We start from the raw sequence: 16,304 nt of genomic DNA, 5'->3' as shown, positions 1-16,304 counted from the left end.
CAGCTTTGTGATCAATGAAGTGAGTTATAAACATTATCAAGGTGACATGAATCTCATCAGCCTGTTCTGATGCTGAGTCTAATGTGACCTGCAGAGCCTCTGAAACTCCAGTCTAAACACCACCTTCACAAGGTTTCAGAAATTTAAAATGTCTCATGACTCCTGTCAGACATCAGCTGTCAGACATTTTGTCCCCAAACACAAAGATGGACCTACAACGTCAGAGCCATTTGTCGGTCCATGAGCGCAGCATGTTGGCACAGGTGATGTTGGGTAATCTTCCTTGATAGAATGCTGCAAAGTGGCTTCAAATGTGTTAGAGGCTAAAGATGCTACAGGGTTGCATTATGAGAAATGTAGGCTGAAGTGTTTTATAGACTGAATGCATTTATATCATCTGTCCCTTCAGTTTTCCAACCTTACGGAGGTACGTGTAAAAACATCTGCAGTGCTGCTTTCTTGCATGTTTATTCTGCAGCGTCACACTGTAGCAGAAGCATCTGAACACTTAATGAGCTGTCGCAAAGTAGTTTAAGTTAAGGCTTCCTGTCCAGCTGTAGTGAGAGGACAGACAGAAATATGTCCAACAAAACTGTGGTGTTAAACAATTCCAGAAATACACAAGACCAAAAATCAGTGTCAGGCAAAGACACTGGGCTCTGAAACAAGTCCAAAGGACTAAAACTAAAAGGACTCACACATCATGAAGAGCCAGAGAAGCATGGTGTTTGGGACTTGTAGTCCTGAAGACATCTTTGTGTCCTGGTTACAATTAGGTTGAAGTTTTTAGGGTGTCTGGATCGGTGGTTCTCAAATGTTGTTCCATGATGCCAATCCAGGTGTGCCACGGGGTTCTGTGATAACCACATATTGTTACTGATTATAAAGAATTTAATTAATTTAAAAAACCCTCACAGGGAACCTTTTTGTCGTCGTTCGCGTGTGGGAATTTAAGTGTGTGACACATCCAAAGCCCTGATTGGATGCCAGTGTGAGGGATGATGACATTTAAAAGGAGAAAGCTGTGAGTGGGACGATGGATGGACAATTTAACCTCAACGAAAAGATGTCTTTTAACCTCCAGATACTTAGTGAGACTCTGTGGCACGAAACACACGTAATAAACACACCTGAGAATAGCTTTCCAAAAGAAAGAAAGAAACAACAATTTGTCTTGGGTCAGTATCCCAAAGTGTGAAGGTGAAGAGTAACCACACATTCAAGTCACATTCGGTCAGATGGTGTATTTCTACAGTGTTCAAGCCCTTTTTATTCCATCCATCCATTTTCATCCGCTTATCCGGGGCCGGGTCGCGGGGGCAGCAGGCCAAGCAAAGCACCCCAGACGTCCCTCTCCCCAGCAGCACTTTCCAGCTCCTCCTGGGGGACCCTAAGGTGTTCCCAGGCCAGATGAGATATGTAATCCCTCCAGTGTGTTCTGGGTCTGCCCCGGGGCCTCCTACCAGTGGGACATGCCCTTAACACCTCTAACAGGAGGCGCCCAGGAGGATCCTGATCAGATGCCCGACCACCTCAGCTGACCCCTTTTGACGTGAAGGAGCAGCAGCTCTACTCCGAGCTCCCTCCAGATGTCTGAGCTCCTCCCCCTATCTCTAAGGCTGAGCCCAGACACCCTGCAGAGGAAACTCATTTCCACCGCTTGTATCCGCGATGTCATTCTTTCAGTCACTACCCAGAGCTCATGACCATAGGTGAGGGTTGGGACGTAGATGGACCAGTAAATCGAAAGCTTCGCCTTTCAGCTCAGCTCCCTCTTCACCACGACGGCCTGGCGCAGCACCTGCATCGCTGCAGAAGCCGCACCAAACCGCAGATCCATCTCACGCTCCATTCTACCCTCACTCCTCAACAAGACCTCCACACAGAAGCATTCAAAATGAAGCAAACACTCGTATTTTCTCATCTTGTCCGGACACAAAAGATCAGCGCGAGACGTTCAAGTTGACAGACACTTTAATTGAGACATGAGTGACCCTTAAACCATGTGAGCATTTACACGGACTCCCCATCATCTCTACTTTTTAACGAAATACAAAAGAAAAAAAAAAAAAAGAGTATTGCAGTGAAGCTGTCTTTAAAGTAAAGTTACATTATTTACACTGAAAACAAAAACGCTACGTAATTTTTTTCTTTTTCCAGGAGAAAAAAAAACAAAACAAAAAAGATGAAAATAAATAAGACTAGAAATGTTTCTTTTTTTGTCCACATTCACAGCATGACAAATCATATTCAACTCGTTAATGTCGACCCCGTGTGGCCAGAATAGACTGAGATATTAGTAGGTAATTCAGTGATTATTGCCAAAAGCCTTAATCTATACATTATAATATTCAATACATACTCTGTATTTTGTTTAAAAAAGGAGACATTTGGAAACTGCTACTTGGATGATTGTACAGCTTAAATACTTCTAGATATATATATGTATACTTTTAAACCCTTTTGTTCATAGCTTTAACTCGTTGGCAACTTTGGAAGCAATGTTTTTGAAAGCGATGGATGATCCGGATATCCGTTTGAACCTGACGCCGTTGAGAGAGAGACGGGGCAGCTTGCAAACCTCCATCTCCCACTGGACCAGGTTCTCGGCTCGCCCGTCCCCGTGGACGCAAAGAAGCAGGAAACTCTCTTGCTGTTCGTAGTCGCAGTTGTTGGCATCGAGCACCTTGCGAATCTCCCGCATGATATCACAAGGCTCCATGGAGCTGGTGGTCCTCATACTCCAAGTGAATCTGAGGGAGCGGGGTTTACTGTCTTTATTTTCCCCTTTTTGATCCCCAGGTACATGGCGACTGTCGGGAGAAACAGAAACACACACACGAGCTTTAGTGTCGCAGATTTGAGATTTCATCACAAGCTGGGTTTAAAAAAGATTCAACAGCTGCTTTGACTGCTTCACAGAAGACAGTTTTATTCTTTAACAGATCAAAAACACAGTTTCTTATCAGTTAAAGCAGCCGGTCAAAATTTAAAGGAATAGTTCGAAGTTTTATTTGCTTTCTTGCCAAGAGTTAGATGAGAAGATTTATACCACTCTGATGTCTGTGCAGTAAATATGAAGCTACAGCCAGCAGATGGTTAGCTTAGCTTAGCTTATCACAGACACTGGAAATCAGGAAACAGCTCGTCTGGCTCCATCCAAAGGTAACATGTTGTATCTTGTGTGTAAAAATGACACATTATATAGACTTATTTTCCCATGCTTTTTAGGAACAACCATTTTTTAAACTGGTCCAGTATTGAGTGAGAGCGCTGCAGACGGCAGCTGCAGAACAGGCTGCCATGTAACCATCTGGGGCATTTGTGCAGCAATTTACGTCGATTTAAAAGTGTTTCTTTTTGTCACTGACAGGATCAGATTGTTATTCAAAGTGTCTGACGCCATCATGGAAAGGATCCCTACAGAGATAGACTTTTTTAATTAACCAGAAACAGCCCGAAATCGCCATCACCAAACCCACCAGACTCCATTTAAACAACAGTAATTTTATAACTGTGTAAAGACACTTCCTTTAAAGTCGACACAAACAAAATAAAACTCACATGGGTTCATTTTTCCACGGTTTCAACAACGACCAACTCTGATGTGGTTGAAATGAACTCTTAATTCACCCAGTTAGATGTGAAAATATGCTGAATCTATACATGCTTAAATTACTGTTTATTTAAATGGAGTCTGGTGGGTTTGCTGATGGTGTTTTCAGGGCTGTTTCTGGTTAAACAAAAGACTCGTACTTTTAAACAAGGGATCCTTTCCATGATGTTGTCAGACACTTGCAGCATTTTTATATCAAATACGACTGATCTTGGTCTGTCAGCTGCAGGTTGTGCTGCCCTCTGAGACAGACGCATCAGTATTAAATTTAGACTGTTTCATAACTGGTTAAAAGTAAAAAAAGTAACAGTCCACTTCTGTGTTTTGGTACAGTTGGTGTTCACACCTGATGCGTACTGTACTGGAGACAAACTGTACTCAGGTGGAATCAGGCATGGTGCACAGTGTACACATTAATCAAACAACCTGGACTTCAATAATCTGAGTGTGTTAGTGGCAAAAATGGCCCGAAACTGACGACACAATGCCCTGAGTGGTTACAGTGCAGCCTGTTTCCGCGCTGCTGGACCATTGTTTTTCCAAAAGTACCAAACTTCCCCTTTAAGATTTTTCTGAACAATTCTTGGCCGTGCTTCTTCATCTAACTCTCAGCATGAAAGCAAGTTTCCCAAAACACCTAAAACTATTTCTTTACACATTATTTAGCTTGCGGTTGGTGTTTGTTTCCACCAGGACACATTCACTAGCCCCGAGTTTAAGCCTCTCACATACAGCGTCATCATTACATTCAAGTCACGGAGCTCAGCATTTGTTTTCCTGGGAAACAAAAAACAGCTGTTTTAAAACCCAAGAAGGTCGTACAGCTTTTCTAAATTAATTCTCAGATCTCTAAAAAGATTCTTTTAACCATCTGGTAAAAAATATTCAGTAACTGTGACTGGTTTCTTTTGGGGGACAATGTCACGTTCTTCTTCAATTTGTGCAACAAGGACCAAATTAAAACAATAGATTATGAATTAAATCTGTCTATGTTGATGCTACTATACATTAGTTTCATTTATCTTCTTTTTATTGGCAATTCTTTGCCAAAATTCGTGCCAAAATCTGGGACGTTACAGTAACAAGGCACACTTTAAACCATTTTGCCACAATTCTTCCTTAAATTAATTTATTTAATTCACATAAATTATTATTTCCTTGTCTGTACGCCACAAGAAAGATAAAAAGTGGGCAAAGAAATATTGAACTGTCAGGTTTATACGATCAAAAAATGTAGAGCTCAATTCAAAATGAACAATATATTTAAGAGGTTTAGAGTTTAAGCTTACTAAAATATATTTCCAAAAGATGGTGACCATAAATTCAAACGTGAATGTATATAAATCATATTTTGCCAAAATAAAACAAGTTGTTCAACAGAAATTTCACATTATTTTCCTTTTAAAATAAACTGTAAGGACAGGAAATAAAGTTTAAACGGATTAAAAATCTTTTTTAACAAGCAGTAGATTAAACATTTTTGTTATTCAGATGGTTAAATGAGTCTTTGAGGATTTAGGGTTTTTAAATATCTATTATTTTTCCAGAAAACGCAGCTCTGCGACTGTGAATGTAATGTAAACTGGGGCTAGACACATCCATGCTGTATTATTAATGCCAGTGTTTTCTGGGGGGGGGGTATTAGGAGCATTTTTCAGGTTAACAAGAACATAAATATGCCATGCTATCAGAGCAGCACACGAGTACAGAGCCATGCAAACACACAAATCAATCCAAAAACGAGCCAAAATGCAACACACTGGTTTTCAAACATCGGAGGAGAAACAAAGCAGAGAGGGCTTCCTACGCAGAGGAGGGTTGAGCAGCTTTGAGTTTGCAGACGAGGACAAACTGAACGTGTATTTGGATTTTTGGGGGGGGGGGGGGGTAACCTCACCTTGAGCCCTCAAATCTCCCGTTTCTCTCAAACTCGGTTGAGACTCTGAGGCGCATGAGAAGATCAGACAGGGAGGAGGAGGAAGAGGAGGAAGAAAAAAGAAGAAAAAAAGATGTGGATTGTGCACGACAAGAAATCAATTCAATATCAATTTAAAAAAAGAGAATATGTGACGTATAAATAAGGAGGAGAGTGACACCGATGTGAAACAACAACCAGAGCCACCACCACCGAAAACACAAAAAATACAAAGAGATGGAAGATTTTTAACTTCCGGTGAAGAATCACGAGAGGAAGAAATAAAAACAGATGGATGTTCGGACGGTGATCTCAAACTGAAACCAAAACTATAAAACAGACGGAAAGAAAACTTAAACACAGAAATGCATCTCATGATCTGGTCCGAGTGTGTCGACCCAAACAGCAGAGAAACAACATCGACTACAGCCGACAGGTGAGACTCAGGCAGGATACAACTGTTGACAGGGAGGGAGGGGGAGGGGCAGTGAGAGGAACTTTTACTTTCCTCCTTAAAAACATATTTAAATCTACGTCTGTTCCCTTTTTGGTGGTTTTAAAGTAATAATGGATTATAAGGTTCAAGTTAAATTATTAATTTGCAAATGTTTTCACAATCATGTTAACAAAATATATATTAATGAGCGTAAAGTTAATTTTTGACCTTGAAAAAAATGAAATTGACGTAGTGTTGGGGCCACATTGAGAAAAAACATTACAAGAATAAAATCGTAATTAAATGAGAATAAAGTCAAACAATTTTACAGGAAAAAAACAAAATGTAACAATATGTGAATAATGTAATTTTTACGAGTTTATGTTTTCTTATATTATCTTGTAAAATTTCGACTTTGTGTAATTTTACGACTCTTGAAATTGTATGACTTTATTCTCATTAAATTATGACTTAATTAGCATATTATGTTTTTTTCTTGAAATGATGCGACTTTATTCTCATTTAATTATTACTTCATTTTGCGTATTATTACGAGTTTATTTTTTATTATTTTACTTAACTCTCACTAAATTACCATTTTTTCCTTTTAATTATGTGAGTTTATTCTCTTTAAATTATGACTTTATTTGCATAATTATACTTTTTTTCTTGAAATGGTGTGAATTATTCTTGTTAAATTACGACTGTTTGTTGCGTAATATTACAATTTTTTTCTTGAAATGATGTGATATTATTTTGCGTATTATTACGAGTTTTTTCTTAAAGTTATTTGACTTTACTCTAATTAAATTCCGACTTAAAGCTGCAGTAGGTAGAAAGCCTGAAAACGGTTGATTTTTGAGTCTCATCTGAGTTAGGTTTCGTTCGTCTCCGCCCTGAGCCCCTCCTACCAGACGAGCACGCGAGTATTTTATCCTACTTGGTTCTATTTCTCCCTCTCTGGGAGCCTCGGCTCTCCCTCACCGCACAGCAGCCCTCCCCATCCCTCCCTCGCAGCCCTGCACATATACCCCCGAGGCTCGGCTCTCCCTCTCTGTGGAGAGCCCTTGGCTCCACTCCCACGGCTGACCCTCGCACCCTCCGGCCGGGCCCGGCCCCATCTCACACTTCCCCTCCCTCCGGGGCTCCGGGGAACCGAGTTCTGTCTTCCTTTTTTGGGTTGTTCAGCCATGCTGCTAAATGCTGGAATAGCTATTTTACCTGGTGCACTGTTCGCCATTGCCGCTTGCTCTCCCCTTCTGCTGGCGGCACGAGAACGCGCATACGCAGTAGAACAGCCAATAGGAACGCAGTGGTCTGAGCTGACCTTTGATTGGTTGATGCACATCGGCATGATACTGATTCTTTAGAGGCTGAACACAGAGCCATGGTGAGGTGCAGAAACCTATTGTTTGTCTCAGACCACTCGATTTACATTTTGCTTAGAGGATATTATAAAATTTTTACTCAGTTATACCAAAACAATGTTACCAACTGGAGCTTTAATTCACCTAGTATTACCATTTTGTTCCTGAAATCATATGACTTTATTCTCATTAAATTATGACGTTATTTTACATATCATTAAAAGTTTTTTTTTTTAATTATTTGACTTTACTCTAATTAAATTACGACTAAATTCAGTCGTATTACCATTTTTTTCTAGAAATGATGTGACTTTATTCTCCATAAATTATGATTTTATTTCTGTAATATTAAAAAAATGTTCCCCTCAAAATCATGACTTTATTCTTATAATATAACGATTTTTTTTTAATGTAAAGTACGACTTTATTCATGCAATACCATGACCTTATTCTTGAAAACACTGTTATTTTTTCCTCAACATGATCCTAATACTCTGTCGTACTTTACAGTCAACACAGTTTATCACAATAAAAATCTATTTAATCTTACAAGCCTTTATCTGAACTTTCAGCTTCATCTCACAGACTTCCTCTGCGGATGGAGTTCACTCAGCGTGATTAAAAACAAAAAAGACGTCAACAAAGCTTAAAAACGAACACAAAAATACATTTATCATGAGCTCCATCCATTAAGGAAGACCATGAGATGTGGTGAAGAGCTCCAGAAAAGGCTCGTAGGTGTCAGTAATGTTAAAAACGGTTTCCACTGCTAAGGAAAAACAGCGTAAAACAAAACATCACTGTGTTAGATCTTATTTAAAATTAGTTTAGTATTAATTAAGACAGAATTTGATCATATAAAGTTAATATAATTTTTAAAAGCTGAGTTATCTGGTGTGTTTTAGGTGTCTGTGACTGTTTTATTGACTGCTGGTCGTCTAACTTTTTATTTACAGTTAAACTGGCTTCATGGTTTCTTCTGCGTTTCCTTCTGACTGTGTCTTTGTGCTCAGGTCTTTTTTAAAGACTCGATCTTCATCTGAAAGTTATAAAATACTGAGGAAAAGCTCCATCCACAAACAGAACTAGGACACAGGCACAGTTTGCATCTATTCTGGGTTGATGCAGATGGGAAACGCTCCTTGAAACAGGGAGAAACTCACAGCTCTAAAAATAAAACGAAATGTTCCCCGACAACAGAAATGTGTGTCCTTGTGACTGAGGTTGCGACACGTTCAGCAACTCAGCACAAGTCTGTTCTGTACTTCTTCAAAATGAGGCAGACACTCAACAAAGCTCGTCCTGATCACGTGTGAAGTCAGTTTTATGCCAAAACAATTACTTTAAATTCAGGAATAAATAGATGAAATAAAGGAGACGCTGACGACAGATAATTAACTCTTCAGGTTCAGTCAAACTTGAACAAAAAAACTTTGTTGCACGACATTTTGTGATGTAAGTTGTATTTATTGTTAATATTTGAAGCTTGAGGCTGAGTTGATTTAATGTGGGATATTTTGGAAGAAGAAAAAGATTATCTGAACGTTATAAAGGTGAAGAAGGACAAAGTGTTCGCCTCATCTGTCCTTACGAATGTTTTCCTCTGTATCTTCCTGGTTTTATTACAGTGAAGAAACTAATTGACATCCAGTCACAGATGTAACCTCACAGATCAAAATAAGAGTGACACCTTTTCACCTTTCTGTCCCTGCATCATTTACATCCTGGAGAATAAATTAATAACCTTAACTCGAAGGTCGACAAGAGCAGCAACTTACAAAGCTAAATCTTCCCTGAGGATCAGCTGCGTTAACCGTCATGATACACTGATTATCTTTAAATGAATGTTGCCAGATCAGAGCTTTGTAGAATGTTATTTTTTTATCCATAATAACAAATCAACATTATAAAAAAGAAATACTTTTCTCTTTGAAAATAAACTGCAGCAACACTTTAATAGAGGGGATCACAGCCACACAAACATCTGACATGTCCATGTAACAGCAAGATTGAGCTATATACTAGGGCTGCAACTAATGATTATTTTCACTGTCGACTGATCTGTCGATTATTTCTTCGATTAGTCGACTAAGCGTTTTATCGAAAAATGTGTTAAAATGTTGTAAAATGTCGGTCTGTCTCTCCCAAACCCCAAAATGATGTCATCTAATGCCTTGTTTCGTACTCACGCCAAAGGGTTTTAGTTCACCGTCATGGGAGAGTGTGTAAAGCTGCCAATATTTGCATGTAAGATGCTGCAATAAGAGTGTTTTGGGTACTTTTATAGTACTTTTCTATGAAAAATGACTCCAACTGATTAGTCGAGTACTAAAATAGTCACTGGTTAAGCGACTAATCGTTGCAGCCCTACAATATACTAAAATATATATCATAATATATACCATGAGAGGATGCGCAGTCAGTCTTTTGCACCACTGTAGCTTTAATATTTCTGTATGTATAAGGCCACTGTGGGTTATGAATAAACAATGATAATGTTTTACTTTATTATTAATAAACTGCAACTTATACTTCCTTGTGTCATATCTCATACTTTACTATACTGGACTTTTTCATACTATATTATTTCAATATGTTATACTGTGTCACTGCAATAATACTACATTATATTTCTATTATGTTGCCATATTAATACAGACAAGTGTCATTGTACACTGTTTTCATATATATATTAGACTTGAAATTCAATCTTTGTTACCTCCCCTGGCTGTAAGACCATGTGAGTATGTCAACAACTTGGGTGTGATTTTAGACGCTGATCTTTACTTCCAGAAGCACATCTCTAATATTTCTAAGACTGCTTTTTATCACCTCAGAAATATATCAATAGTTGGATGCTTCTTGTCTCAGTAGTCGCGTTTCCATTACAGTTTTCTAAAAGTTTCAACAAAGTACAATTGCGACTTGCAGGTGTTTCCATTAAAAGGTGTTTTGCGTATGAGCCGTAATTCTTGTAAAATCTCGTCCGCGAGACTCCACTTTGTTTGCGGAAGTGAGATGGACATTCCAAATATCTTGCGAGCTGGAACAATCATCTCTGTTGCAGTAGTCTACAACCGAAGACGAAGAGAGCGAGTCATCTTCCAAAGGCAAAGCCCTTATGTGTGGCAGCAACCACGGATAAACGGTTTCTGGGAGAGGATCATGAACGAGGAATTCACGGAGGACTTGAATGTCCGGTGACGTATATTTGCGAAAAAAAGTGTTTCCATTACACTTTGGCGATATACTTCTATATCGACACATCTGAAAAGCCACCTCATGAGAGTAAAAACTTTTTCTCGATATTTGACAGGTTTTTTTCCCCGAAATGTAGGTGTTTCCATTCCCAGTTATTTATTGCGATATTTAGGTTTTGCGCATTTCTAGGGTTAATGGAAACACACTTAGTGAGACTCTGAAAAGCTGGTTCACGCTTTTCTTTCCAGCAGGCTGCATTACTGTAATGCAGCCAGAGTTTTAACAAAAACTAAAAGGTCTGACCATATAACTCCAATTTCATCTTCTCTCCTGACTAAAAATGTAACTTTTTTCGCGAGCATTTCGTCAGGTTTTGAGTGTATTTTAATTTGTTAATCATCTTATATGGTATTTTATGTTTGTCATGTTTGATGTATCTGCTTGTCGTATGACATGTGATATAAATAAAACTGACTTGCTGACTCATTTTATCCTTGTAACTTTGTCATTATTGTTCTTATATAGTTAATACTTTTATCTCTATTCTTATTCTATCTATGCATTATCATAATTTATCTTTTTTTACTTATTTATCTTCACTTATTTCTGCTGCTGCAAAACCTGAATTTCTTCTCTGGGGATCAATAAAGGCTGACGATACACATCACAATACAGAGGTCATAGTTTAATATATTGCCATACTGTAGGCAAGGCCATATATATATATATATATATATATATATATATATATATATATATAGCATTTTTTCTATTTTAATTTCAGGAAAACTGTAAAAGTGCAAGTGAAAAAATAAAACTGCTCGCAGGATAATTTAGATAAATAAATTAAGAATAAAGTATGAACAATTAAAAATCGATAGTCTCACGAAACACAATTTCACGATACTCAAGTATATTGATATTATCTTACATCCCTAACAGGCAAGACTGGTTTTTGATTTATGCATGAAGCACTTTGATTTGAATTTAATTTACTCGAGGGAACAAAAGCACTCATTTCTATCTGATTATTTTCTTATAAACTGATTTTTCTTGATCATTTTTACTATAAATACTCTATATTTTGACGTTTAACAATATTGCAGTATACATTTCATAAACTGTGAGAGGATTTTGTCCATAAATTGCCAGAAAATAATAATTTCCATAAAGACAGCACCACAGACCAGCTGTTTTTCTGCTAGTCCTTCACAGTTAGTTTAATCAGAGAGGAAACCAAACTCTGAATCACTACACACAGAAGGAAGACGTCTGAGTAATATCACAAAAGATTAAAGAGCAAAATAAGCAGAAAGCTCCCTGCTCCACTGACAGGACGGATTTACGGTTATCAGGCTCCCAGCATGCACTGCAGCCTGGAGAACAGAAACAAGAAAGAAAGAAAAAAGAAACAGGACGAGGGTGGAGGAGGAGGAAGAGGAGGAGGAAGTGACTCCAAACTCCCCGACAGCTCAAGAGACTCGACAACAGGAGGACAAGTGAACAGACAGGACTGACAGCAGGTCCTGGGTCGGTCAGAGAGGCTGTGAAAGTCACAAGGCCGAGGAAAGGGTGAAGGAGGAGGGGAGGGTGAGAGGGTGAGGACGGAGGAGGGGGTGAGTCCCTCCACATTAACTCAAGACTTCGATCTCAGAAGAAGAGATTGAGGGATTGAAACAGCCCCTTACTCTAGATCTTCATCTTCCTACAACTCTCTATATCTTCTGCTCCTGAATCTGAAAGAAAAAATGGGAATCTGAAAATTTCCTCAATGGACACGTGACCAGAAAGAAAAAGAGAGAGAAGGAAAGAATATTAAAATGTATGAACATGAGGCTGAAAAAAGAAAAAAAAACATGGGAGGAGGAGGATGAGAAGGAAGGAAGGAAGGCAGGAAGGAAGGACAGGCTGATAAGAGACTGGAGGGCAGAGGACTTACTAAGGGTCTTTCCTCCCTGGGTAGAAGGGATGGCAGGCCCTGTTTTGGCCGTCTGCCGTTTGGCCGGGTCAATACTGACCCTGAGAGGAGAGGAAGAGCAGCAAGAGGTCAAAAGGTTAAAGGACACAGGAAGGTTAGGAAGACAAAAACACACAAACTGTGAGGAGGAAGAGGAGGAGGAGGAAGGAGGTGACTGAACCTAAAAACGTCCTGAGGAGGAGGAAGATGACAAAAGCTTGTCAATTAAAGTCCCAAAATGTGTTGGAATGTACGGAGGCTCGAAAGGGACAAAATGTAGTTAAAGGTTATCAGACCACTCAAAAATAAAAACTATAATATTGTTAGTTATATAATTAAATGGAGTGTATGAATAAATGTTTGAGCTTTATCTTTACATTTCACCTGTAACCAGTTTGTTATAAAAAGCAAAAAATACTATATAAAACTTAATTATTTTAACTCTTTATCTTTCAGTTGCTCGATTTATTGCTGCATCCAGCAATTATTTTCACTGATGATGAATCTGTTGATTATTTTTTCAATTAATTAATTAGTTGTTTTGTCTATAAAATGTCAGAAAATTGTGAAAAATGTTTCCCAAAGCCCAAAGACAACATCCTCGACCCAAATATATTCAGTTTACTGTCATAGAGGAGAAAAGAATTCAAATTCAAATATTTTTCTTAACAAAAAACAAACAAACAAAAAAAAAACCCTGATTGATTAACTCAAACTAGTTAGGGATTAATTTAACAGTTGACAACTAATTGTTGCAACTTTATTTTTAAACTCCCTAATTTTTTAATGTGCCTTAAACCAGTCACTGCTCTGGACTGCGACAAGAACTATCTCATGTACTGAATATTTTCTTGATTAATAATGTGGTATAATAAATATAGAAATAAATAATAAACATTTAAATATATAAAAAATAAATGAAATAAAATAAAATTAAATTAAATTAAAAAAATGTGCAAAATGTCCATGGCCTAAAGCAATGTCTTGGTTAGTCCAACATCAAAAAATAAAAATAAATATAAAGATTATATGATAAGTCTAAAATCAACAGTTAAAAAATAGGCAACAATTATATAAAATGACTCATTAAAATTAATTTCTCAAGCAAAATCTTAAAACATTCTGTGGTTACAGCTTCTGCTAAGTGAGAGTTCACTACCTCTGTTTATTTCACTGTGAATTATTTTTATATTTGTCTTTAAATTCATGGTAATTAATAACAATTAAATTAAAATGTAAAAATGAAAAAAATAATAATATGGTAATATCTCATGGTTTGGGATTTTTGGTTGGATTAAATGAGACTACTGAGGATGTCACTTTGGGCTCTGAAAAACTTCAGTACACATTTTTTCAATTTTCTGAATATCGTTACTTTTTAAAACCAAATGATTAATCGAGAAATAACCAACATATAATCAAATAGTAACTAAAATAGTTATTAGATGCATCCCAGAGCAGTGAATGGTCGGGGGTTCATGAGATTTTTTTTTTTTTTAATTTAATTAAGTAAATAATATGAAATAAAATTAAAATTTAAATAAAATTATCAACTGAAACATAAAGAAAAAAATTAAATAAATTAAGTTTCAGTGAAAGTATTTATTGCTTTTTAAAACCAGCTGATTGAAGGTTAAATGAAAAGTATAAAACTCATACATTTATTTTTACACTTCTCTTTTTAATTAACAATATTATTTAATATATTCAGTTATATTTCTGACCCGTCTGATCACCTTTCACTACATCCTGTCTCCGTATGAAATGAGGACAAACACAAAGAAACCCAAAGTGAGGTGAGAAGAGTGAGATGAGAGGACGGTGATGATGACTGACTCCAGTGATCTGGATGACGAAGACGCTGCCAGAGGAAGAATATTGTCCACCAATCAGCCACCAGAGGGTGCTGCTGAGCCTCAGGACGGCACCCTGTGAGGGCCAAAAACCTCCTCCTCTGTTCAGCTTGACCACAGCTGACACTGATAATCATAACAGCGGCTGGTTCTGGTATCTAATCAGTTAAAAAGCTCTATTTATGGAATAAATCTGCTCGTTATTTTTAGTGTCCCGGCCTGATGACAGATCAGATTCACACCCTGACCTCTTGTTAGGGGGAGAGACAAACTCAAACTGACCTGACAGGAAACCACAAAGATTTATGTGATAAAAGTTTGAAATGGAGACTTAAAGAAATTACTCTACTGGGTTTCTTTATATGGCACTTTAAGAGGGTTAAAAGAGGAAGCAGAGTCCTCTGGATTATATTTATATTTAAAGAATTGTTTTGAAATGACAGGACATTATGTTAAAGGTTGAAGGCTCAATTTTTTTTTAAAGTCTATCTTTATACAACACTTTGAAATGTGACTGGTTGCTGCAACTGTACTCGCTCCAAAATTTAAGAGTGAATCTTGCACAGTTACTGTATTTTGTAGTACAAAATTCCCTTTTTAGTTTCCTTTGACAGCTTTTCCTGCTGAGCCACAGCCAGAAGCAGCAAGTCAGAAGTAAACACCAGTAAGTACAGTAATTTAAACTAGTATAAAATACTTCAAAATACAATAAGATACGACAGAAACACAAAAAAACAGTGAAACTGGAAAAATAAACAACAGGGGGGCATTTAAAAAAAGATGTTTGTTCTCCAGTATCACCTCCGCCAAGGGAGGTTAAGTTTTGCCTTATAGTTTGATATAGTTTAGTTCGATGCAAGTGAACACACCGTCTGCAGTCATTTTGACTTGATCAGCTGACTTCACTACAAGCTGATTGGCTGTAGGTGACGTGCTTTACGTTCTAAAACCAGCCACCGGCAATTTGACCAGCTGAGTTGCATGTGACACCATCAGCCGGCTTGAGTCGAGCTCAGACCGACCAGTTGACGCTGCTGCAACTTTTCTCTGCAACGTTCTAAAACGGTTTCGTCTCGTCGTGGATCTTTGCTCTGACTGGACTCAACACTTTGTGAAAGACTGCGATACTGCACTGAAATTTTTTGAGTTATAATTGAAGGAGAGAATCAGAAAATAGTAAAATAGTGGAAAATGTCACTTTAAAATGTAACTTTTTTTGTTTTTTTATTGGTGCCTTTTGTGTTAGTTCAGTGTTCAATTTGTTTAATAAAAGAATGCTGGGACATAATTTCCTTTAATCATTTTTTGTATTTCAGCAGTGCAGTGAAAGCAGCAGAGAGGCAGAAACTGAGTACACTTTAATATCTGTTTAATACTGCAAGTAATGTCGTCTCTGCCACTTTCAACAACCTCACTGCATATTGCAGATTTCCTTTATACCATGCAGTCCTAGTGTAGCATGGGTCAAAGAGGAACCATTAAATTTAGCAGCAAATCAGAATCACAGGGCACTTCTGTTAACGTTGCACAATACGGCATTGTTTTAAGAACAGGAGGACAGATTGCAGCAATGTCTGTATAACAGCAACCGATTATGACTTCAACGTACAGGCTGTCATGTGAGTGTTATATTAAGATAGACTTGATAAAAATGTCAATCTATCTTTTATGGTGAGCCTCAGATTGTCTTAGTGTTATTATCCATAGATATTAAAGGGTGGAGATCTGAGTTGAAGAAGGGGGCTGTGTTGTGTGGAAAGAAAACAGACTTTTCTCCTCATTTTCAGCCATTAATGAGCCAAGATTTAAGATTAAGAGCTAATTATGATATTTTATCTTTTGTATTTATGGACCTTTATGTTGCCCTTGTAAACTTCTGTATCCACGAGGAGTAAATGTGATATTTTGCAGAAAGCATTTAACAAAGACTGATGTAAGCTGAACATCAGTGGTGATCCA

The 16,304-nt window shown here is 37.6% G+C and overlaps 1 protein-coding gene across 20 annotated transcripts in view; it reads right to left on the bottom strand.

The window, feature by feature from the left end:
* Positions 1-1,956: 1,956 nt before the first annotated feature.
* The window catches only part of mark3a (MAP/microtubule affinity-regulating kinase 3a), an 86,164-nt gene continuing 71,816 nt past the window's right edge, over positions 1,957-16,304 (bottom strand). For 7 of the 20 annotated variants that reach the window (XM_049596678.1, XM_049596677.1, XM_049596682.1 and 4 more), the window contains 2 exons: positions 5,514-5,558; positions 1,957-2,813 (listed from right to left, as the gene is read on the bottom strand). In XM_049596678.1, coding sequence (XP_049452635.1) covers positions 2,468-2,813; positions 5,514-5,558 — 391 coding nt within the window. In that variant the 3' untranslated portion in view covers positions 1,957-2,467. Of the gene's footprint in view, positions 2,814-5,513; positions 5,559-12,223; positions 12,555-16,304 lie in introns of all 20 variants that reach the window. The other 13 variants (XM_049596683.1, XM_049596687.1, XM_049596685.1 and 10 more) reach the window with 5 other exon arrangements.

The sequence above is a fragment of the Epinephelus fuscoguttatus genome, linkage group LG14 (assembly GCF_011397635.1).
Source record: "Epinephelus fuscoguttatus linkage group LG14, E.fuscoguttatus.final_Chr_v1".
In the NCBI taxonomy this organism is placed as follows: domain Eukaryota; kingdom Metazoa; phylum Chordata; class Actinopteri; order Perciformes; family Serranidae; genus Epinephelus; species Epinephelus fuscoguttatus.
Note: the sequence above shows the minus strand (reverse complement) of the source record. Positions and strands in the feature narration are given on the sequence as shown.